Source organism: Erythranthe guttata, chromosome 7, assembly GCF_056151865.1.
Source record: "Erythranthe guttata isolate IM_541 chromosome 7, IM_541, whole genome shotgun sequence".
NCBI lineage: Eukaryota > Viridiplantae > Streptophyta > Magnoliopsida > Lamiales > Phrymaceae > Erythranthe > Erythranthe guttata.
The window spans coordinates 2,412,141-2,437,562 of NC_142539.1; the positions used below are offsets into that span (position 1 = coordinate 2,412,141).

General features: G+C 35.5%; 5 protein-coding genes and 1 non-coding gene across 8 annotated transcripts in view; 3 read left to right on the forward strand and 3 right to left on the reverse strand.

Moving 5' to 3' along the window:
• Nucleotides 1-21,391, reverse strand: part of SYP111 (syntaxin of plants 111) — a 75,140-nt gene extending 53,749 nt beyond the window's left edge. Inside the window, exon 1 of the mRNA XM_012987220.2 lies at nt 21,370-21,391. The gene's annotated coding sequence lies outside the window, so the exon portion shown is untranslated. The remainder of the gene's footprint in view (nt 1-21,369) is intronic.
• On the forward strand, nt 115-7,116 carry LOC105962879 (Helicase protein with RING/U-box domain-containing protein). The gene is made up of 17 exons (XM_012987213.2): nt 115-1,743; nt 1,851-1,984; nt 2,092-2,278; nt 2,374-2,520; nt 2,605-2,756; nt 2,843-2,927; nt 3,025-3,231; nt 3,495-3,638; nt 3,733-3,885; nt 4,076-4,143; nt 4,240-4,362; nt 4,439-4,538; nt 4,629-4,741; nt 5,252-5,816; nt 5,914-5,985; nt 6,076-6,174; nt 6,849-7,116. The coding sequence occupies exons 1-17, from the start codon at nt 439-441 to the stop codon at nt 6,969-6,971; spliced, it is 3,777 nt and encodes a 1,258-aa protein (XP_012842667.2). The 5' UTR covers nt 115-438; the 3' UTR covers nt 6,972-7,116.
• On the forward strand, nt 8,396-8,863 carry LOC105962913 (uncharacterized protein At4g14450, chloroplastic). Its single transcript, XM_088820385.1, has one exon. The coding sequence runs from the start codon at nt 8,506-8,508 to the stop codon at nt 8,806-8,808; it is 303 nt and encodes a 100-aa protein (XP_088676511.1). The 5' UTR covers nt 8,396-8,505; the 3' UTR covers nt 8,809-8,863.
• On the forward strand, nt 12,438-14,387 carry LOC105962912 (protein PSK SIMULATOR 1-like). Its single transcript, XM_088820679.1, has one exon. It carries the CDS (start codon nt 12,623-12,625, stop codon nt 14,207-14,209), a length of 1,587 nt encoding a protein of 528 aa, XP_088676805.1. The 5' UTR covers nt 12,438-12,622; the 3' UTR covers nt 14,210-14,387.
• Nucleotides 14,522-14,592, reverse strand: TRNAG-GCC (transfer RNA glycine (anticodon GCC)). The gene has a single exon. It is a non-coding gene; the product is annotated as a tRNA-Gly (tRNA).
• LOC105962878 (ethylene receptor 2) lies at nt 17,970-21,537 on the reverse strand. 3 transcript variants are annotated; one of them, XM_088820683.1, is made up of 4 exons: nt 21,290-21,420; nt 21,056-21,149; nt 19,031-20,904; nt 17,970-18,638 (listed from the first exon to the last, which is right to left on the reverse strand). In XM_088820683.1, exons 3-4 carry the CDS (start codon nt 20,783-20,785, stop codon nt 18,057-18,059), a joined length of 2,337 nt encoding a protein of 778 aa, XP_088676809.1. In that variant the 5' UTR covers nt 20,786-20,904; nt 21,056-21,149; nt 21,290-21,420; the 3' UTR covers nt 17,970-18,056. The 3 variants fall into 3 exon arrangements, with proteins under 3 accessions (XP_088676809.1, XP_088676808.1, XP_088676807.1); XM_088820682.1 differs by having other exon boundaries at nt 19,031-20,936; XM_088820681.1 differs by having other exon boundaries at nt 19,031-20,936; nt 21,056-21,537.
• Nucleotides 21,538-25,422: the final 3,885 nt, after the last annotated feature.

Below are 25,422 nucleotides of genomic sequence, written 5' to 3' on the forward strand. Positions count from 1 at the left end.
TTTGTCAACATTTTTTTCATTTAGAACTATTAATTTTTGTTTTGTCAACATATGATTTCATTAGAAATTTTATTTATTTTTCCAAAAAAAGAAAACTATTAATTTTTGTTTATTAATTCAAAAGCCCATGATTGGGTAGACTGAACGACGCCCTATTTTACCGGCCAAATTAACGGCGGCGGTGAAAAGTGAAAAGCTCTCTTTCGCGCCAAAACAGAACAAATAAATAAACCGCGAAAAAGTTCACATACTTCGAAATGCTTGGCGCCAATACTCATTTTTTTACCCTCCTCTTATACTCCCTCCCCACACCTCCCCCCTTCCACAACTAGCTCTTTCAATTCCAGAAAATTTCCTGTAAACCCTAGATTACTTAATTTTTCGATCCATCAATTTTTATACCTTCTCGTTCATTGTTTCGCATAAAAGAGAGAATCCATGGAATCAGATTCCATGGAGACTAACATCGAAACCCTACCGCATTCCATCGATCCGAAACTCGATTCTCGTACCTCGTTTTCGCTCACGCGCCATTTGACTGCTCACAGGACCACCACTTCCACCGGTGGGGCGAGAATCTCCGCCGTCCAGATTAATTCATCGAGGAGCGTCGAAAAAGGGGCGGAGGAATCTGATGGGGAGTCTTTTAGTGAGTTGAGTGTAGTGGAGGAGTCTCAGTGTGTAGAAAATGGTGGGGTTTTAGTAGGTGAGAGAGAAGATTGTGTTTTGAGAAACTGCGATATGGATTTTTGTTTTGTGAAAGTGAAGGAAGAATGCGATGTCGATTTCGTTAAAGGTGAGGTTTTTGGAGAAGAAAATAATGTTTTAATGGGGATGTTGAAGAATGTTGTTAAAGAAGAAATGGAGGAATCCGAGGGGACATTGTTCGATTTGTTGAGTGTGGTGGAAGAGTCTATGAGTGTGGAAAACGGTGAGGTTGCTGGAGTTTTAGTAGGTGAGAGAGAAAATCGTGTTGTTCAGAATGAGATTGTGAAAGTGAAAGAAGAGTGTGAAGTGTTTGGAGAAGGGGTGGAGGAATCCAAAGTGAAATCCTTTGATGCGTTGAGTGTAGTCGAAGAGTCCACGATTGGATCGATGGAGATTGTGAAAGTGAAAGAAGAATGTGACGTTGATTTTTCGAGAGGTGAGGTTTTCGGAGAAGAAAAGAAAGTTTTACGTCCCGAAAAAAAATTGGAGGAAAATAGTGATCTGAGTTACGAAGAGTGGCTTAAGTTAAATCATCCCGAAAAGTTAGAACCGAAAAAAGAGGCTAACGTGAGGGAGGTTATATCGGCTCAGCCACCGAGTGCAAGAAAATTGACGGTCGATGCACATAGAGGGTTCGGAAAAGGAGACAATTACGACGAGGAAGAAGTACGAGAGTTGGTATGCGTGAAGCCGCTTCGTGCGGTAAAATTGGCCGTCGATCCACACAGAGGGTTTCGAAAAGAAGGAAATATCGAGAAGTCTAAAAGGGAAAAGGCCGATGGAATGATGCTAAGTACTTTGGTGATTGAGGATGGGGATTTTGAAGAGGAGCCCGGATGGTCTTTGGTGGGTAGAACGGTAATTACGGGGCTCTCGACTACGAAAGGGAGAAAATTGGAGAATAATGAGATTGTGCATTTTAATTTTCCGGGTGTCGAAGCAAAGAGTTTTAAGAGTAGTACTTATTTTGCTAGTGCCAGAGCTGTTAATGCTGCTTCCAGTATTGTCCGTTTCTCGACGAAAAGATTTGGAGAGGTATTTCGAGAACATAACCGAATCTCGATTCATTTTAAATGTTAAAAACATTATTTTTGAACGAATTTAGGATATTAATGAATTGAATTTGATGTATTTTTTTTCAGATTGGCCGATTGCCAATGGAATGGGCGAAATGTCTTATTCCGCTTGTGAATTCGTCGAAGGTGAAAGTTCTTGGTCGTTGTGTGGCTGCTCCGATTAACCTTCAGTTGATGCAAGAGGTTATGTTGTATGTGAGGTAATGTGTTTGAAAATTACTTTATTTATACACTGCTCCAATTGCTTTATTTGTGTAATGGTGATTTACAAATTTGCGCATCTTGTCGTATTATTCGGCGATTGCAGTTTTTATATTCATAGCTCCGTTTTCACGAAAGACAATAAATCATCATGGAAGCTTGAGGCAACGAATATCGATAGCACCGCAAATCCTCTCATGACGCTGTTTAAATTGCTCAAAGTGAAGCCGTTTCAACAGGCGGAGTTCACGCCAGAAGAACTCGATTCTCGAAAGCGCTCACTGAAATTAGATGTATGTGTATGAAACTAAATTTCTTAGACATATTGCATGAAAACCCCAAAAAAAAAAAATCTTGATATTTTTATTTTCGAACAAAAAATAATCAGGACGATGCGGAGGAGATTGCATGTGTGTTGGCTTCGGCGAAGAGAAGAAAGGGCTGCCAAATTCAAGAACAGAACAAAGACGAGCAAGCTATTTCGGAATCATCGTTGAATAAGCTTGTCGGTGCTGTAGATGTCTACAATTTAGAGGTGTGTAATTAATAAACGGAACCTTAAAATTCTCTCACTTGTAATAAAAGTCGTTAATGTTTATATTTTTTTCGAACATCGTAGGAAATGGAGCCACCCGAGACACTTACGTGTGAATTAAGGCCATACCAGAAACAGGCTCTTTACTGGATGACCGAATTGGAGAGAGGTGCAAACGGAGAAGAAACCGAGAAGACCCTTCATCCATGCTGGGCAGCTTATCGTGTGTGCGACGAGTACGAACTCAAAACCTTTTTTATTATTAAAAAAATGTTTTATTTCAGTTTTGGTTATAATACAACTGATTGTTAATTCTTTACAGGAATGCACCGGCAATGTACGTGAATGTTTTTTCTGGTGAAGCAACGACGCAGTTCCCGACTGCAACACAGATGGCAAGAGGAGGGGTAAGTATTAATTAGTGGATAATAGTTTTAATTGTTTTGAGTATAAAGATTGAATTTTTAATTTTTTTTTTCTGCAATTTGGTGATGGTATATGCAGATTTTGGCAGATGCAATGGGACTTGGAAAAACGGTGATGACTATTGCTTTGATACTGGCAAATAGAGGCCGAGGTGGACAGGACGTTGATGAACAAGTTATCATCAATGGCAGTGACAATATCGAGAACAGACGGTTGACTAATGAAAGTAAACCGAAAGGTGGGACCCTCATTATTTGTCCGATGGCTTTGCTTAGCCAATGGAAGGTAAAACCCTCGAAACGGGCCCTACGAAAAACGTGTTTCAATATCTCCCCATGTTCTTTTATCGGCAGAAAACCCCCCTACAATTCAATTTTTTTAGTACACAATCCCTAAACAGGTGTACTAATTGCTAAAAAAAATTAAGTCACAGGGGGGTTTTTGCCAATAAAATAACATGGAGTATTTTTTTAGCAATTCGATATAACACATGGGTACTATTTGCTATAAACTCCTCATTGAAATTCTTGATGTTATGTCTTTGCCAGGATGAACTCGAAACACATTCGAAGAAAGATAGTATTTCGGTCTTTGTTCATTACGGTGGGGACAGAACAAATGATCCTAGTATGATAGCAGAACCTGATGTTGTCTTAACAACATACGGTGTGCTCACTTCAGCGTATAAAACCGTAAGGAAAAAGTTTAAATCGAACATGTGTCTTGTTAGTAGGGTTTATTATGCTTATTTGGACGAGCGATTCTTTTTATTCTATTTTTTTACAGGATTCTACGAACAGCATTTTCAACAGAGTGGAATGGCATCGAGTGGTGCTCGACGAAGCTCACACGATTAAATCATCAAAGACACAAGGCGCTCAAGCTGCATTCGCATTGTCTTCGTATTGTAGATGGTGTCTCACTGGCACTCCTCTTCAGGTAATTACACCGAGTGGGTTTATTGCACCGAATCAAGGGTACTAATTGCTAAAAAAAATAAAACCATAGGGGGTTTATTGGCAATAAAGTAACATGCGGTAGTTTTTCAGCAATTTGATATAATATAGGGGTACTAATTGCAATAAACTCACAGTTTTGTTAATATTACGTCGTGCATTTGTTGCTGCAGAATAATTTGGAAGATCTCTATAGCCTTTTGTGCTTCTTGCATGTTGAACCATGGTGCAACTGGGCATGGTATGTACGACATTTTTAACGTAGGATAAATATTCAATAATATTAAATAAGGTGAATTTTATTTATTAATTTATTTCTTGAAAAAAATACGAATAGGTGGAACAAGCTTATACAGAGACCTTACGAAAACGGCGACCAGAGAGGTCTGAAATTGGTTAAGGCAATTCTTCGACCTCTAATGCTGAGGAGAACAAAAGAGTCCAAGGACAAAGAAGGAAGGTAATCGCATTTTCTTGCATCGTTTTTCGAACTGTCGTAAAGTTTGTTGATTTCTCTAACATATTTTTTAATGTAGGGCAATACTTGTTCTCCCACCGACCGATATCCAAGTCATCGAGTGTGAACAGTCGGAAGCCGAGCACGACTTTTATGATGCCCTTTTCAAGAGATCTAAAGTAAGTTTATTATTAAAAAAGTTCGTTCTTTTTTTTTGAGACGATGTATTCAAAAGCATGTGTTGTTAATGGACGTGAATTTATATATAGGTACAATTCGACCAATTCGTTGCTCAAGGCAAAGTTCTTCATAACTACGCAAATATTCTCGAACTGCTACTCCGACTTAGGCAATGCTGCAACCATCCTTTCCTTGTTATGAGGTAAAGAACAATATTATTACGGGTGGAAATTGGAATGGAATTTCCATTCCGGACTCCGATTTTTTCAGAAACTTTGGATCGGGATTGGAATGCTCATGAGATTCCGATTCCCAATGCAATTTTATTTTCCAAAAAATATTCAAAAAAAATTGATTTTTTTCCCCGAAAATTACACTTACAAGATCAATATTATTATGCATTTGATATTATTGGTGACTGAAAATTTGGAATATTCCGAATTCCGCTGATTACACTCCAACAACTTTCGATTTTAGAATGAGTTTTTTCTTTTCCATTCCAAAATTCCGATTTTTCCGATTTTTGTTTTTTTAACGGAATTGGTATTGATTTTTCACTTTTGAAAAAATCGGAATATTTCTGACACTGCTAATTCCGATCCGACCCTTCTCATTTCCACCCCTAGATATTAATCATTCTATTTAATGAGCAGTTAAACAAAAATAAACCTTTTTTTTTTCCTCATACCCTGTCTCGAACTTTTGTCGACAGTCGAGGAGATACAGAAAGGTATTCCGATTTGAGCAAACTCACAAAGAGATTCCTCGAATCAGAAACAACCAGCCAAACAGGCCCTTCACGAGCCTACGTTGAAGAAGTAGTCGAAAATATTCGCAACAACGAAAACACAGAGTGCCCCATTTGTCTCGAGTCGGCAGATGATCCTGTCCTGACGCCATGCGCGCATAGGATGTGCAGGGAGTGCCTCCTGTCCAGCTGGCATACGCCAGCTGGCGGGCTATGTCCTATCTGCAGACAAGTGCTCAGAAAAACCGAACTCATCACTTGTCCAACCGAAAGCAGGTTCAGAATCGACGTTAAAAAGAACTGGAAAGAATCTTCAAAGGTAACGAAACTTATGGAGTGCTTGGAGAAAATACGCGAATCGGGCGGTGGCGAAAAGAGCATCGTGTTTAGCCAATGGACTTCGTTTTTGGATCTTCTTGAAATTCCACTCAAGATGAAGAAATTTGGATTCTTGAGATTCGACGGGAAATTGTCGCAGAAAAATCGAGAGAAAGTCTTGCATGAGTTTGCCGAGACAACTGAGAAAACGGTAAAATAAAATAAAATAAATAATAATGATAATTTTCCATTTGCTCTATTATAGATATTAAACTACATTTTATTGATTTAATTTTTGCATGGCTTAGGTACTATTGATGTCACTTAAAACAGGTGGTGTGGGGTTGAATTTGACTGCAGCTTCTAATGTTTTTCTAATGGTAATACAATATAAGAATTTTTTTCCGATAATCTTTAATTAATCTTTTTTTTTTAACTTTTTTTAAATACTGAAAATATTTTCGATGTAGGATCCATGGTGGAACCCTGCGGTGGAGGAGCAAGCAATTATGAGAATTCATCGGATCGGACAAAAACGAACGGTTCGTGTTAGAAGATTCATTGTCAAGGTAATCAACGTTTCTTGAAAATGTGGCTTATTTTAAAAAAAAAACCTTTTTTTTTTCTTTTTTTTTTTTTGAAAAATGTTACTTAAAATAACTATTTCAAGTCAACTTTTGATCTCTTATCATAAAAAAAGAAGAAAAAAGTCAACTTTTGATCTAGGCAAATAACTTGTTCTTTGGGTTTAAAAAGTCAGCCCTAGTATTGGTCTTAACTCTTAATCCTTCTTAGACTTGGTACTAGTCTGATTTGGCAAGTTTCAATTATTTTATTTTTATTTTTAAGAAATAAATAAATAATCAATATGTGACCGTTGACCAGTCAAGAATTTTCTGGAATTCTGGCATGTGATTATTAAACTCACATTTTTATAGCACATGTGAATTGCTTGTACATTTTCATATTCCAGCACATTGATTGATAATCTTGTTCCCCCACATTTGGTTATATTTACCCCCAATAAAAAAATCTTTATATTTTTTGATAAATAATTAATTAATTGAGGTGTCACGAATTTATTTGATAATCCCTCCGTTTATTTTTAATTTTCGGGTTTTCGAGTTTTTGGGTTTCGGGTTTATTTGTAACCAATTTTTCTTATACCAATTTTGCCCTTTGTCGTTAACGAATATTTATGTGGGAGAGATTTTATATTGATGTAATTGTGTATATGTTATAGGACACGGTAGAAGAGCGCATGCAACAAGTCCAAGCACGAAAGCAACGAATGATAGCCGGAGCCTTAACCGACGAAGAAGTCCGATCGGCTAGGCTCGAAGAACTTAAAATGCTTTTCCGATAATTTTAATTGCATAAATTATCCTTTTTTGTTTCGATTAATTTATCATGCTTTTGAGGGGTAAGGGCAATTTTGTACACAATGTGAATTCGTTGTATCTATAGCCCTTGGTGACTGCAACTTTTGTACAGCTCCAAACTTTTGTTTAGTGATTATTAGCTTAAAAATAGCCCGAATTAAAAAAAAAATAAAAAAAAATCGATTTAATGCAAAATTCAGTATATATGATATCATGTGCTAACGCCGTGAGTATCTTTGCGGAGATTCTGTTAAAAAAAACGGAGGGATAACAGATTTTGTTATGGTCAAAGCAATTTTAGCCTTTGGGGCTGGATTCTTTGTGGCGGTGCTACCTAGGGCTGGGACTGGGTTGGTTTTTATCCACCAACCGACCCATTACCGACCATATTTTTAGGCGGATAATCAATTTTTAACCGACCCATTGGATCGGGTCGAAAATTTCAACCAACCCATCTATAATGGGTCGGTTGGTGGTTTCTAATATTATCAAAAGTTGGTTGACCGATAATTATCGGTTATCCAACTATACTATTAATTTTTATTAAAAATATAAAATAAAGGTCGTGTTTTCTTAAGTGGTTATTGAAATTATCAAAATAATTAGTCTTCTAAATTTTAAAACAATCAACAAAGGAAAAAAAATTGATCTAAATCTTCAACCAATTTCTTTATGTCCAAGCTTAAACAAAAAGCCCACAAAACTTCACTAAATCTCTTGTGCATGTTTGAAATTACTTTGAATTTCTTAATTATATTTTTTCGTTAAATTGTTATTAATTATTTTGAACTGATAAATGATGATCGCACCGTGGCATTACGCAAAATTTGGATATTTTTACTCCAAAATTTGATTTTTTTTAAATGAACTAGGTGGCGGGTATAAACCATCAACCGACCCATTCCGGAACCAAATATTCGGTTGCCAACCATCAACCGACCCACAAAGGTTGGGTCGGCAACGGTTTTCAAATTTGAGCAAAAATGGTTTGACGGATGGGTCGGTTTTTAGGCTGGTAATCGACCGACCCAACCCAGTCCCAGCCCTAGTGCTACCAATTATCAAAAGTGCTAAATAATTGTTTTTTGAGATATTGTTTTTGCCATAAAATCAATTTTATTATATGGGGTTGTAATTAAATCAATTAAATTAGTTAATTGTTTATCTTATTATATTAGTAGCTATGATTTATGAATCTTTTGAGTTATTAAAAAGAATAAAAAAAGAGAGAAGTATCCGCAAAACAAGTAAAACACTTGTGATTAGGCAAGCCGAGTCAAAGGAAAATAGCCTTTGACTGAAAAATTATGATTCTTAATTGGTAATTACTCTTTTGTCCCAATCGTGTAATCCACGCGCCCCTTACATATATATATACACTCGCCCCATGCTACCTTTTTCTCACCCCAATTCCCCCCTTTTTCTAGCATCAAATGAAAAATTAGGGCAATTTTCTCGTCCAATTTTTCTTTACTTTTTTTTTTCTTCTGAAGAAATCTGTATCTGATATATATATATATGGCGGATATTGGATGTAGAAATTCGGCGGCGCGTGGGCAGCCGAACAGGCTGCAGAGGAGGGCGCCGGCTTCGTTGCAGATCTCTCCGGTGACGGATTGGAACGTGGCGATACCGCTTTTGTCGCCGTTGGTTCAGTCGCCCTCCTCCAATAATCCGACAGCTGAGGTTAAGGAGTCGACGGCGGCAGCGGCGGAGAAGCCGGTGGTGGTTATGAAGAAGTGGCAGCACCCGGCGGCGCCGTTCTGCTACGAGCCGACGCCGTTTCTGCCCTTTGTATGTATAGGAAGTTTAGACAGATGACAATTTCCGGAGCCTTTTTTGTTGATATATATTATTCTCATGCTTTTTTGCAAAATTTTGAGCACATGCTATATATATATATATATATATATATATATATATATATATATATATATATATATATATATATATATATATATATATATACTACCAAGATTTGTTTGAACTTGTATGGAGATTTAAAAATTGTGTTTGAGTTTAAGGCGTTGATTGTAAACGTTTTTCAAAATAATTATGAGCTTTTTAATGTTTGAAAAAAATAGAATTTGAACTAAAAAAAGTTCATAATCACTTTAAAAAATCATTTGCAAACACTACGTAAATTAATTAGCAACGGAGTCGAATTTAATCGAGTCGATTATATCTTATTTATCTCAGAATTGATGATAAATACAAGGGTAAATTACAACATTCTCCCTGAAGTTAAAGTGCAATTACAAAAAAAACCCTTCCATTTGGGAAATTACATCCAACCCTATGTGGTTTATAATGTCTTACATCCACCACCCCTATAACAGGGTGTTAATGTAAGAAATTTACAAATTACAAGGGAATAAATGTAATTATGGAAAAATGAGGATTGTTTTGTAAATAAAACTGACTTCAGGGGTGATTGTAATTTACCCTAAATACAAATGAAAATTAATTTATTTGAGCTCCATTCGCTTCTGCTAATGAGACTCAAAAATGATGTTTAAAGTTCGAGCTCGATTTATTTACACTTGTATCTATTTAGTTTGAGGCTAATCTCTCTTAAGTATTTGCCTCTTGGATAGGGATGGCAATGGTGCGGGTATGGGATGGGTTTTGCAATCCCAATACCTGCCCCATAAAATCCCCACAAGTATCGAGGCGGGTTAAAAACCACAGGTACCGGGGCGGATAATAATCTCCGTCTATTTTTTTTCTTTTTCTTTTTTAATAAATAAATATGCAATCTACTTATAATTTAAAGGCTTATTTCAAAACAAACCAATATTTAATTATAAAATCGAAACCTAAAAATCCCCATTTGTAGCTAATATTTAATATATTACTACTATTTAATTATTTATATTTAATATAATAATTAATAAATATATATTATATATATAAATAATGCGGGGCGCGTACGGGGCGGGTTTAGGCAAACCCATCCTTGTACCCGATAAAAAGAAAATCTATCTCCATACTCGTCTCATTTTTTTTTCGAGGTGGGTCGAGGCGAGGATCCATCAGGGCGGATCAAATTGCCATCCCTACTGTTGGAAAATTAATCTCTCTTTGAATTTGCTTCATGATTCCAAGAATATATTGGAACAAAAAAGAAGAAAATAAAGATTCCAAGGATATGCTATTATATATGCTGAACTGTGAGACTAACGTAATTTCAACATTAAATACTAAAAATTCTAATAATTTGTTTGTTTATATACAGAAAATCAACCTATGATGAAAATTTGTGAATTATCAATTATTCTAGGGTCAATTACGGCCCAATTTATGAATAAACTCCTTATGTTTGGGTAATTACAATCACCTCTCTTAACTATGTATATTCTTACACGTTCATTCTTATAATGTCAAATTTAGCTACTGAAAGAGTAGTTTTTCCGTAAGAAAATACATAGTTGAGAGGGGTGATTGTAATTACCCAAATAAGAGCAGTTTTTTTCGTAATTTGACCTTACCTCGGAGGATGGCCGTAATTTGTCCATTTTCTATGCTTAAGTTCACTTGGTAATGTATGTTCAGAGTAGAGGATTGACTGAATCTAGACAGGAAGAACACCCAAATTATACAGACATTTCTTAGACAATGACGATACTTCGTGATCTACCCAATATGTTGGACTTTAAAAGCGGCAAGAGTCTCACCCATATGTTTAATATCCTCAATGATATTTCTATATTCGGCTTGTGAGTTTTGATCTTCTTTTGATGGCTGCAATAATCTCACGTGAATCATCTTCTAAAATGATTGTCATTCTCTAAATAATATGACTTTGATGGTTAGTATTTGAATAACTTGTCGGGTCAACCTACTATGTTATTATGACTTATCTCGCTTTATCTTGCTTTTTAGGAAACTTTTATTGGACATCTCAGAGTCCGATAAAATAATCATTTCTTCATAAAAATCTTAACTTGATAACCAAACGTTACCTGCAACTATCGATTTGGTGTTAGAGATTGTCCTTTTGTCATTTGTTCTTGTCTTTGGGATCTCTTTAAGGTCAAATGTTATAAAGATGATTCGTTTGTTACCACAACAAAAGTCAACTACTCCAACTATAGAGGATTACTTTTTGACAACACCACTCATAATTTAGAGTAGTCCCTATTTGCAAAGTTTGTCCCTTTTATTTATTTATTTATTAAATCATTCAATAGCAATCTAATCCATAGACACATTTTACAAATTAGTAGAGTTATGAAATGGATAATTGTTTGTCTTGTACCCTTTAATTATACTTTATTTGCACCACACACCTTAAAAATTTGAACCTTTAGTACTTTCCACCACAAAAGTAAATTTGATTAAAGTTAGGACCTTTAGTTTAACTTAACTACTATTCATTCTCTTGTTGTTTATTGCAACATTTCTTTTGTCCTTGAATAAAATAAGTTGACTTTGACTCTATAAAAGTCAAACTTGCAGGTAGAGCAACCCCATATATGGACAGTGGATTCAATCATAACAAAATGGAGCAGAAGGGATCCAACTAATTTTGTCTTATTGTTAAAAAATAAAATTTTATTTAAATCCTAATATTGATTCAAATAACGAAAGTCAAACATTTTTTTTATGGTTATCAATGTCATATATAACTTTGAGAAAATACAAAATATAACAAATCAAATGCCAAATTAATCTTAATATATGGATAATAAAAATAACTTTTTTTCTTGAAATGTTTAGACTAGTTTCAAATTTGAACATGTGGCTAAATCATGAGAAAAGAAGATCAAGAAATGTCAAAATGGTATCTCCCCAAACAAATTAGAAGACTCACACAATGAAATTCAAATAAGAAAAAAAAAAAAATTAAAAATAGTAAATTATAAAAACCCTATGAAGTTATGCTAAATTATGAAAACACCCCACCTAACCGTAATTACCAAAATCATCCCACATTTGTTTCCGTGTAATTTTTCACATAATCTTTTTGAGTTCATTGAATATTGCCCCGAAAAATGCCAGTTCTACCTCCACAGACGTGCCATTTCTTTATGCTACTTTTTAAAGACAAAAATTACCCTCAGAGTGGTAACAATAATATTAAAAAATTATAAAAATGTTATTTAAGGAAAATAAAGATTCCGTGTAAATGTCCCGCCCTCTAAGGGCAACTTTTGGCTTTAGAAAATTAGCATAAATAGATGCCACGTCTACATGGTTAAAATCGACATTTTTTCAGACAACATTCCATAGACTCAAAAAAATTATGTGAAAATTACAGTCTACAAAAGTCGGTGCAAGACGAAAATAAACATCGTGGGGATTTTGATAATTACGAATACATGATGGTATTTTTCATAATTTAACAGAAGTTCATAGGGTTTTTTCGTAATTTACCGTAAAAAAAAGAGAGGCCCATCTTCTTCAAACTGCCCCTCCACTTTTTTGAAAAAAAATCACTACAAATCTCTCTCACACACACACACACACACACACATATACACACACAAAACTCCCATTTATATTTTCGCAGTATACCAAGTTAAAGTTACAATCTTTGTCTCAGCTGGCTGAAAACCGCTACCCAATCTGAAGAGAAACACCAAGTATTCCAGATTCCGGCGGCGGCGGCGGCGGCGGTTACTGAAGATCGATGGGTAATCAGGTGAGGGGAAATTCAAAAAAAGCCAACAAGAAAAAAGGGATTCATGAAACCATCGGCATACTCTCTTTCGAAGCCGCCAACGCCATGTCCAAAATCATCCACCTCCACAAATCCCTGTCCGAAAACGAAATCCTCAAACTCAAGAACCAAACCCTAATCTCCGACGACGGGATCAAAACCCTAATCTCCGACGACGAGCACCACCTCCTCAATCTATCCCTCCGAGAAAAACTCGACGACTTGACCAGAATCTCCGGCGTCGTCTCCCGGTTAGGCAAGAAATGCACGATCCCGGCGCTGCAGCGGTTCGAGCACGTGTATGCTGACGTCATCTCCGGCGTTATCGGCATCGATGAGCTGTCTTTCTTGGTTAAGGACATGGATTCTATGATCAAGAAAATGGAGCGGTACGTGGGGTCCACCGTCGCCTTGTACGCGGAGATGGAGGTTGTGAACGAGCTCGAGTCGGCTATCGAGAAGTTCGAGCGGAACGGCCTCGACGAGAGCCGGAGGGCTCTCGAGCAGAAGCTGACGTGGCAGAAACAAGACGTTCGCCATTTCAAGAGCGTCTCGCTTTGGAACCGCACGTACGATAAGGTTGTCGAGCTTATGGCGAGAACCGTGTGTACGGTGTACGCGCGGTTGTACGTTGTGGTTGGAGATTATAACGCTCGTGGCTCGTCGAGGGGACACTTTTCTAGGGTTTCGCTTTCGAGGTCTCGAGTTAGTAGTGTTGGCCGAGGGAGTTTTCGAATGGATGCTAGCTTGAGAAAGTCCCATTCATCTACGAAAAACGGTTGTAGTCATCGTTTAGGGGAAAAAGAGGAATTTCACAAGAACGGACGAGGCTCTTTTCGTCCACGAGATTTCAATTTCTCGTGTTGTAATTCGGCTTCCAAAGTTGATGACGATGATGATAATGATGATGTTACTTATGATGATGACGACGATGAAAGCGTTCAAATTTCAAGCTTCATTGATGCCATCGATAGTGATCGTTCAATCCGAGACCACATGATCAAGTCCAGGGGCAATTTGGTAAATTATCAAAAGTTCGGCCCGAGTAGTAGTTTGCCTCCTACAACACTAGGAGGATCGGCTTTAGCGTTGCACTACGCCAACATCATCATCGTCTTGGAGAAATTACTAAAATACCCTCACCTGGTCGGTGACGAGGCTAGGGACGACTTATACCAGATGCTCCCGACCAGTCTGAGGGCGAAACTGAAGACGAGTTTGGGATCATATGTCACGGACTTGTTTATATACGAGGCTCCTATGGCCCACCATTGGAGGGGGAGGCTCGATTCTATGATGAGATGGCTCGCCCCGCTGGCGTACAATACGATGAGGTGGCAGAACGAGCGTAACTTTGAGCAGCAGCAGATTGTGACGAGGACTAACGTTCTTTTGGTTCAAACGTTGTATTTCGCGGATCGGGAAAAGACGGAGGCGGTTGTGTGTGATGTGCTTGTTGGTCTGAATTATATGTGCCGGTACGAGCAGCAGCAAAATGCGATGATCGATTGTTCGAGTAGTTTTGACTCTGAAGATCGATTCGGGGCCACGGTTTAAATGTTGATATTTAATATTTTTTTAATTACTTTGATTTATTGGTGTTGGTGTTGATTTGATTTTTTATTTATTTCTTCATCTTAACTTTCTGCATTGAAATGATAATGCAGATTATAGTTGTTCACTTGTTCTTTGTAAATGAAAAATGTCTTTTGTGAAAAAAATTGACATTGGTTTATTGTGTGTTGATTAATGATGGCAAAACTGTAAATAAATTGCAATTCAAGAAGCGTGTTTAACAAGAAAGTGCAATTAAAAAGAAGCGTGTTGCAAGAAATTAATTAAAAAAGTTGAAAGTGTTTACAAAACAAATGCACCAGCCGGGAATCGAACCCGGGTCTGTACCGTGGCAGGGTACTATTCTACCACTAGACCACTGGTGCTAATTGATTTGGATACTAGTACTGTCAATATTTAACTTTTTAAATGAACAATAAAATCACATTTTTTAAATTTTATAAAGAAAAAAAAAGGCTGCTGTAATAAAATGGGGGTCAACGCCCCCAATCAGAATTTGGGGCAGTGATCACCCAATTTGGATGAAGTAGTTCGGCCCAATTGAATAAATTCCTGCTGATGGATCACTTTTTATTTGTATCATCGAACACGAATTTGTTGGGCTCCATTTTCATATATTTTAGTTAATGGTTATATATAATTAAGATGGTGTTTCCAAATGATTATTTAAAAACAGAAGTTAGTGATAATGAGTTAAGTTAGCTTTAAGTCTTATTTCTAATAGTTAGGGGTGTTTGCAAATATTCTGGAAAATGAACTTAAAGAGAAAAGCAGGGCTAGGAGTGCTTTTAAAAAAATAGCTTAAAGCAGATTATTTTAAGAGAAGCAAAAAATATAAGTTGATTTTGCAAACACCTGAAAACAGATTATGAGCAAAAAATGCTCATAATCACTTTCAAAAAGCGTTTGCAAACAGCAAATTTGAATATTACTCAAGTGTAGAACATGATTTTCACAAAATAATTTCAAAAGTTTATCTATCCTCCAAACATGATTTCAGTTCTAAATAAAATATATTCACGAGAAACCAAACAAACATTATTTTATTTCCTTCTAACACATTTAAATTTGATTTGACTGTTATCGGATTAAGCACTTTATCATATTTAATCATATAAGACAAGAAAGTAATTATGCAATTACACAAAAATGCAAATGCATGGTCAATTTCTGACCGGGATGCATGTTGACTATAAAATAATAATTAATCCTTATAGAATCCAAGAGTATTATTCTGTCTCTCATATTTTATATAAATCCACATGATTTTTTCTTTAAATAAATAAATAAATATTTATTGTGCTTAGTTTGTAACTTTGAATTTTTTGTCTTTTATCCCACCAAATAAAATAGAAGAAAGAATCACCTTTGAGGAGCAATTAACTATTATTCTTGCATTGTAGCCACCACCTTGTTACTCCTTTAATTCCTTTATTTAAAAAAATATATATTTTAATTTTTTTTAATTTATCCATATTATACCAAAAGGGTTAATTTTAACAGATAAATAAAATTTCCACTTAAAATTGAAACTATTAATTGTATAATAATTTGTAGCCACGGATTTTTTGTCGAAAAAAAAAAAAACAAAAAATTCATAACATATCTTGATATTCAACATTTGCATTATTAAGTGACACAAATATGTTATTATTTTTTACCAAGTTGGGTAGAAATCTTCCAAATTTTCATATAACAATTGCACTTTTTTAATGTATATTATTTAAATTATGAGGCCAAATGCAGAGCCCTTGGTCACAATTTTTTTACATTAAAAGCCAAAAGTAAAAAATAAATCAACTTTGGATTGGATTCAAAGTATGCTCCCTCTCAAGTTGGATTAGTTTACAGTTTAAAACAAATTAAAAATTAAAATATAGATATAATATTGAATAAATTAATCATTGTCCATCAAAGAATATTATTTTAATTTCAGAATACAGATCCCCTTGCACAAAAGTGGATCCTAATTCTTCAATTTCTAGAATGTTTTTCTATGTACAAAAAAAAATATTAATTATTACTAATTATTAAAGGTTCAATAATTATTCTCTAATTTCATTTTTTTAGACAGGTACCATTTAGTTGCTTACTATGGTATGTAAGTCCATATCAAGAATAATGAATAATTTATAGGGTTTCTTGCAATTATTTTATGGGTTAACTGCAAAAAGGCCCCTAAACTTTGGAATTTTTTGCAGTTTACCCTTGAACGGAAAAAAGTTGTACGACCATACCTCAACTTACTAATTTGTAGCACGTGTGCAATTCAGGAAATAATTTGGCTAAAATTGGACGATTTTGACGTCGGTGCTACAAATAATAGAGTTCACTGTTCAGGTATACTTGTGCAACTTTTTCCGTTCAGATGATAAAATGCTAAAATTTCCAAAGTTTAGGAGATTTTTTGCAGTTAACCCTTATTTTATTGGCAAAAAAACTCCCATTTTTTTTTAACCCCTAAACCGGGGTATCGATTGCTAAAAATATTAAACTATAATGAATTTTTTGTTAATAAAATAATACGGAGTAATATTTTCGCAATTTGATATGATTCAGGAGTACTAATTAATTATAATAAAGTCTAATTTAAATCATCTTTTGAAATGAAAATTTGAATCTCTTGATAAAAAAAATATCTTCTCCAAATGTGTGCAATATATTATTACTATATATATATGATGAAAATTGAAATGTCATCAATCATAGACAAAGAAGTCACCAACCTCGTCACAATTAATATTTTTTTGACAAGTAGACAAATAAATTTACTATGCATTGACAAGAAGTGGTGGTTGGAAATTAGATGAAAAAAATAATTAAACGTGCCTAGGAAGAGTTGCCCATATTACAAGAAGATATGTATTCCTTAGTACATTGATAAATGATCAAGATCCAATTCATTTTGCAAATTTTTTTCTCAAGTAAATTCAATTGCAAAAAAATGTACTATATAAGTCTTGTATTATTAAGAAGAATCGAGTTCAAAATCTTGAAATATCGATCTTACTACAATTGTAAATCATATACTACAGACGTAAATTATATTAGACTGTTTAGGTGTGACAAAAGCTCATTAGTAACACGAATCGAACTTGAGTCACTTGATACAAACTCATTTTCTCTAATCGCCGGACTATCTTTTACGACGATAAATATCATCTCTTAAATTATGGAATAATGGGGTTATGGAGATAAGCTATAAGTGGTCCCCACATGGACTATATGTCAAAGAAAAATAAAGGGAAGAAAAAAAAAATTGTACTCCTATTCATGCATGCTTATACATTTGTAATACTTTATTCACAAAAATAAATTATAGAAAACATGATATGTATTAAAAAAAAATCTTCAACAAAAAGTCACATTTCTCCCAACAACATGCATATATATATATATATATATATATATATATATATATATATATATATATATATATATATATATATGCACACAAATTATGTGCGTATTTATGTGTATATTGAATGATAAAAATATATCCGGTGTATTTCATAAAAGACCTTCGAAATTAACAACGATACAACCTTCAAATTTAAAATAATATTTTTTATTTTGTTGTTATTTACTAATAATTGATGTTATATTAATTCTAAAATAAATAAAACAACCCTGAGAATATATATATATATATATATATATATATATATATATATATATATATATATATATATATATATATATATATATATATATAGCATAAAAAGAAATGAAATGAAGGAAGAAGATGAACAATTTCTATATACCATTTTGATTAATTGTTTGATTTATTGTTTGTGTATGAAATTTGCCTTTGTAAATGTTATTCAAATTAACAGGGCAATAGTCTATTTGCCTGCATCAAGACCCTCTTGAGCTCACAGCCAAAATCTCGAAACGAACCGGGTTTTTCAATAAACCCATTCATTCCGACCCGCAAACATCTCTCCCTCGTCTCTCCATCTCCACTCGCGGTCAACGCCACAGTCAACGGCCAATTAGAACCGCTCCGATACTTTCGAATCCTCGCGGCCACATCATAGCCGTCCAAATCGGGCAAGTCGAGATCGACGATCACGATCTCGCACGAAGAAATAACGGGATTGGCGCCACTAATTAGAGCGCCCACGCACTCGTTTCCCGACGAGACTGCACACACGACAACGCACCCCAGTTTCTCGAGCAGTTTTCGAGTGACGGCTCTATTCACATCGCTCGCGTCGGCAAGAATAACTTTGAGGCCTCTCAAGATTGAGTACGAATGCTGATCGGAAGAAGAATATTCCCCGTGTTGGTCGGAGGAGGATATTCCGGTTATAATACTGGATCGCCTGATCTGAAATCGGAGTACGAGAGCCATGCTTTTGTCGAAGCACTCCGGATTTGATGTTTCCCAAATGTGGCCATGCATTAGCTATGGGAAAAAGACAACGTTAAGTTCCACAGTTTACGACGACATCAAATTTCTAGCTTTATAAAATTAAATCAAATAATTGGATCGTGTCGGATATTTTATTTATTGCGAAACCGATTATTGAAAAATCGTGTCTTCGATCACCATAAAATTGTATGATCTTATCTCGGCAATCAATCGAGATTCGAGACCTTAGCACATAGCATCACATTATTTCTAGGATAAATAAATAAATGAAGATGCTAGATCACAAACGCACCATTTAGGGGGTTGTGTTCTGAAAAACATGCATCATAGGGGTTATTTTGCTAATATCTATTACACAGGGAGCTTTTTAGCAATTAGGTGTAATAAAGGGGGTACTAAATGCAATAATAAATCCACAGACAAACCTGAACTAGCTTCTTGCATGCACTAAAGCTCATGCTCTCCTCATGCGGAACAATCGAAAGCATCTCCTCCGCCTTAAAACCACCACCACGACGAACACAAACTTCAACCCTGACGTAAGCATAGCCGTCGGATGACGAGTTCGATCTCCACGGGCCCCACCTTTGCTCGTTCCACCCCCCCTTGCTCCCACCACCCGAAGAAACCCGTAGCACAAGAAAACCGCCGCCCCCTTCGCCCCCGTTCAAAAGATTACCAACCATATGCAAAATTACCTGAAATACCCTCCTCTCGTCTCCACTCACATGATCCGGCAACGACTTATCGACTTCGACCGCGAAATCGTAACCCCGATAACCACATAGGCATTTTGATAGGCAAGCAACTTCTCGTAGCGTAGAATGAAACGGGAAAGACTTTATATCCAAAGGGAATAATAGCCTTCCGTTGTTGGTTATTAATGTCGAGAGAACATTGCTTGTCTTAACCGTTGTGTCGACCAGAAGCTGTTGCTCGTTACTCAAGTTCTCGTCATCTTGTAATAACGACAACAAGCCGACAATCGAGTGCATGGGCTTTCTCAACCCGTTACTCATTCCCTTCTGAAACGCATTGCGGGCCCCACTCGCCATTATTGCGTCCTCTTTGGCTTGTTGGAGGGCTTGATTTTGATCGGCGAGTTTCTCTCTCATGAGTTGAGATTCTTCGAGAATCGACACGTGCAACAGAGCCACCGCGACTTGGTCGGCCACCGCCTCCACTATCTCGAGTTCTTGATCGCTCCAATTTCTATCGTGTCCGTTAACCAACACGAGTATAGCGTAGCATTCGGGGACCATCTCGTGGGCCCCACCTTTGAAATTCGAAACACGAAGGATCGGCATCCTAATCGCCGCCACAGAACCACCACCACCACCACCACCACCGCTAGCAACCGCAAGGGCAGAATCGGAATCAAGAATCTTCACCCTGTCACTTCTTTCAATCTCTCTCACATCGGGATCGTTAGTCGGGATGGTTTTTTTAATTAAATTATAAACGCTCGACGAATTCAGATTTTTCAATTCGTGGGTTAGATTCACTTCGGTTTTACCCTCGCTCGGCATCCAAACCGCACAATTCATCAAACCGAGCGTCTTCGAAAGCTCGACCAAAGTGGTGTGCAAAATAGTGTGTCGATCGAGCGATTTACGTATCTCTTGCGTAAGCATACGCACGTGCAACCCGGCTTCCGTCTGCTTCTTGATAAGCCCTACTTCTCGATCGAGATCACAAGCCTTCTTCTTCAGCATGAACTCCCTCACCTTCACCTTGAGCAATAACGGGATTAGCGTTCCGAGTGTTATAGCCGTGGCGAAAGAAACCAAAGCCGTTAGCGACTTGAAAACGGTGAGCGCAAGCATGAGCTGGAACGAGTGGGGCCCGTAAGTCCACCCGTTGAGCAAGTGAGTCATTCCGCAGAGTACTATGAATGCGATGAACTCGAAAAGCACCCATTTGAAAGGAACGTTCGAGCAGCTCACAAAGTAGAGCAGCTCGATTGGGATTGAGAAGTACGCTGCCGCAATCAATAAATCGCTGATTCTTTGGCATTCGAGGATATTCTCGATGCTGAAGAAACGATCCTCTTCGTCGTCGTCGTCGCAGTTGCAGCGGGGCCCGTTTTCGTCGGCGGTCGAGATTGAAAGGAGGAGTGATATTAGGAGGAGCAACAGAGTAGATGATGCCAATGGTTTTTTATTGACATTGTATTGCATAATGTCACAACAGAATCTTTGGCATTGGTTGATTTCTTTGTTCGGAAAAATGTATGAAACAAAAAGACCCGACCCGTTAACCCGCCGCCAATATAATATTCAACTACTGCCTTTCTTAGCTGTAATTGAGCTAATACGACGTCGGATTGATCTTAATCACAAAGAATGCGAGAATTCATAAACAAACAAATAAAGTAATAGAAAACCCAACAAACGAAAATTAATTGAAAGCGAATAAAAAAATGGAAGCAGGAAAAAAAGAAATTGTACCTGATATATAAAATTCGGACAAACTAATTCTTCAGATCATATGTGCATCCGAAAACTGCGCAGAAATCATCGGCCAATGCAAAATCCGACACCGCTGCTCGAGAAAATCAAAATCCAATGACGAATCCATGAATTCGTAGTACAAACATTTAAACTATATTACATAAATAAAAAAATAAAAAAAATCCAAAATCAAAAGAGGCAAAAATCAGGGTTAAGATCCTTCATATGTACTTTTATCTAAGCAATGTGTGCAAAGATGATAAATAATCAGAGCTTTCATGGTGTTTCTCTAGAGAGAGAGAGAGAGAGAGAGAGAGTGTTTGGAAACTCGATCGTAGAGAGAGGGAGAAGTGAAGTGAACGTCGTCGTTTTGCAATGCGAAGAAGAAGAAGCAAAAAGGAAAGAAATGGTACGAGAAGAGAGAATTCGAAGAAATATATGGAGAGAGAGAATAATAAATTGTACGTATTGTAGTCTGTAGAGAGAGAGTAGAGAGAGAGAAGATCTAAGGGGGGTAGGGTGGTCGTAGGGGGGTGGGGTCTAAAGGGGTTTTACATTAACAGAACATAGACGCACTTTTGTTCAAATAAATAAATTAATTAATTAAATCGTCCGCTAATTCATACAATTTATTATTCGAAAAATATATATATACAATTTAGGCCAAGGACCACCTCTAAGCTAAGGCATAATTACGAACAAACCCCTCTTATTTGCATATTTACAATTATCCCCTCCAATCATGGATTATCTTACACATCCACCCTTACAATGTCAAATTTACCCAGGGGTGTCCACACTACAAGAAAAAGTTACATTAGCGACACCTCAATTGTGACAAATGCAAAAGTTGTCATCACTTATGCATACATTAAGTGACAATATTTTTGTTGTTGTCACTAATAGCTCTTTTTGTTGTCATTTAATCCTTATTTATTGTCACTAGGGGTGGTTTCGGTACGGTTGCCGAATATTTTGATCAATACCGTGTACCTACCAAATTATATGGTATTGAAAAATTCGATACCGTTACCGTACCAACAAGTGCGGTATACCGTTATTCGGTATACCGTTACTTTCGGTACGGTATATCGGTATATGGTACTCTACCGTTAATTTTAATTTGTTATACTTTGAAGACGATCTTTATAAAAACACAATACTTTAAACAAGAACATTGGCTATTTATATGATCTTATTCAATTTTTCAAAGCTCCTTCAATATTTATCAAACTTTAACTTCATTGATTTAGTGACACCTTGCAAAATAAGATTACTAGAGTCATGATCTTTTTTTCCAATCTCAATTTGCAGCTCTATTATTTCAGTGAAAACCAAATGGGATGTACGTTTTTTTGTTGCACTAAGCTTCAATGTTTTCTCATATTTTTTTAAGAACTGTATTTTAACTTTTTTAAGTTTCGACCTATTTATTTTATGTAGTAATTTTAATTTTAGTTAATTATTAACCAATATAAAATAAATATACATTAATTAAATTATAAAATTCAAATTTGTGGTACGGTACGGTATTCCCATGGTACTGAAATACAATACCGCTACCGTACCGTATAATAGTGGTACGGTACTAATACCGTACCAAATGTAATGGTTACCGAAGTTTCGGTAATTTTTCGGTATTGTTTGGTAGGTATACCGTGGTATTCGGTAGGCGGTAATTATTTTCCAGCCCTAATTGTCACTATAGAACATTAGCGACACCCTATTAGTGACAAGCATAGTGACAACACTTTTTGCCTTACTATGTGAAAAGTAAGTGTTGCCAGTCAAAATATTTTTTTTAGTGTCATCTAGTCGGTAAATCGATCGAATCAAACCGAACGAAAATTCGTATATGCCGATTACCGAACCGTTAATTCGGTGTGGTATTCAGTTTTATTTTATTTTTTATATATGTAATATTAGTATTTAAACTAAAATTAATTTAAAAAATAAAAAATAAAATCAAAATTTTAATTAGTTTTAATGAAATTTTGGTTATTCAGTTATTTATCCAACTAAAAGGCCGAACTATGTGAAATTTTGGCAATTTTTATACAATTTTACTGAATGAGCGCCCCTATATTTATCAATTGGAAGGGTTTTTATATAAGATAATACATAGTTAATGGAGTGTTTGTAATTATGCAAACATGAATGGTGTTTTCGCAATTTGACATTATCTCAGGGGTGGTCGTAATTTGCCAATACAATTTATTTTGGGTGTTCAATATGTACACTTCATGCTCTTGTTCCATGTGGTTACATATAGAATAAAAAAAAATAAAAAAAATCTGATATATTTTATAATTTATAATATTAGATTTACAACAATATAATTAAACTTTAATAAATTAATACAGTTAAGAGCGACATAATTCACTTAATTTAGCAAAATATTAACTTATTAATAAACTAATATTAATTTATGAAATTATTATTATTATTATTATTATTATTATTATTATTATTATTATTATTATTATTATTATTATTATTATTATTATTATTATTATTATTATTATTATTATTATTATTATTATTATTATTATTATTATTATTATTATTATTTTGAATAAATATATTTTAAAAAAGAAAAAATATTGTGAACAAAATATTAGATGGTGAGTGAAATCATCCGAAAAATGCAAAATCTAGGTGAATTCTCGTAACAATGATGGCAAATATAATTTGAACAACCCTCTAGAAAACAACGTAACTTCATAGATGTTAATCCCGACGAAAAAATAATTGGTCTTATTTCACTTGGACGAGACCTATATAGGTGAGATAGCCCATATCGAGTGCAAGTGCGACGAGGTATCGAATGTAAGTCAATTTATATAAACTAACTTACTCCAACCGCTAGACCACTCCTGGTAGGGATTATTAGTAAATTTTGTGAATTTAAAGTTTATTTGTTGTAACTTGTAGTGTTAGTGACCAAAATAAGAGAATATCTATCTTTTTCAAAATTGATTATATTGAGTATAGTTAAAATAATATTGAGAAAAATTGATCCAATATTGTACAATATACTTGAATTTTTTTTTTTCTAATACCACTTGGTAATCTATAATATCTAGAATATGATTTGAATTAATATTTTTTTAAGGCAGCGACTATTTGCAAGACGAAAATTACTTAGGGCAAGACCAAATTAATTTTTTTTATTAAATTCAGTATAAAAAGACTATAATAACCTTAATAAAATACAAACAAAAAAAAATTATTTTATTAATTTCCTTTTGCAAGACCAATTTAAAAAAGAAAAATTAATAAAAAAGGAAAGAAAAAAGAAATTGAATTGAGAATTGAAAAACGAGGAGGGAAGAAGGGAAGAAGAAAAAAAAAAAAATCATCGTCGCCCCGTCGCCGTCGCCCCGTCGCCGTCGCCCCGTCGTCGTCGCCCCGTCGCCGTCGCCCCGTCGTCGTCGCCCCGTCGCCGTCGCCCCGTCGTCGTCGCCCCGTCGCCGTCGCCGTCGCCGTTGAAGTCCACCACCTCCCCGTCGCCGTTGAAGTCCGTTGTCGAAATATCCGCAAAAAATTCGACATGTACAGGTCGAAATATCCGCTTAATATCGACACCATAATGTCGAAAATTTCAATATAATTCGACAGTTAAGGAGTGTCGAATTATTTTGAAATTTTCGACACTACTGTGTCGATATAAAGCGGATATTTCGACACTACTGTGTCGATATAAAGCGGATATTTCGACCTGTACATGTCGAATTTTTTGTCCGTGAAATGAGGTGCGAAAAACGAGAAAAACGATCTCAAAGTAGAATATTTCTTACATCTTTGTGTTCTTCGACCTTAGAATCCTTCATATTTATGTCTTGTGTATCCATAATGTCCTTCTTTTCAAGTTTTAGTAAGATTTGAGGGTTTTATGTGATAAGGGTTTTGGAGAATATGGAAGATTTTTTTGTGGAAAAAAATGTGTAAAATGAAGGTGAAGAAGAAGATGTTGGTGTTTTGTTGGGGGAGTGAGTTCCCTCTTTTTTTTCCTTTTTTTTTATTCTTTTTTTTGTATATTTTTTTTTGGTCTTGCAATAGCAATTAGCTTAATTTAAATTAATAATATCTAAATTATTATTGGGGTTATATTTGTAATTTCCAGTCTTGATCTTAGTAAATTTATTTATATTTTGGTCTTGCATGAAGTAAGGTCTTGAACTTAGTAATTTTCGTCTTGCAAATATCTGCAGCCTTTTTTAAATCAAAATTTTACTTCATACGTCACTAGTGACATCATTAATCGTGTCTTCTACTGTCATTTGGGATTAATTCTCTATTTAATTAAATATTTGAAAAGTCGTTAGTTCCTAGATGCAGTGTACTGATTCAGGTAGTTCGAC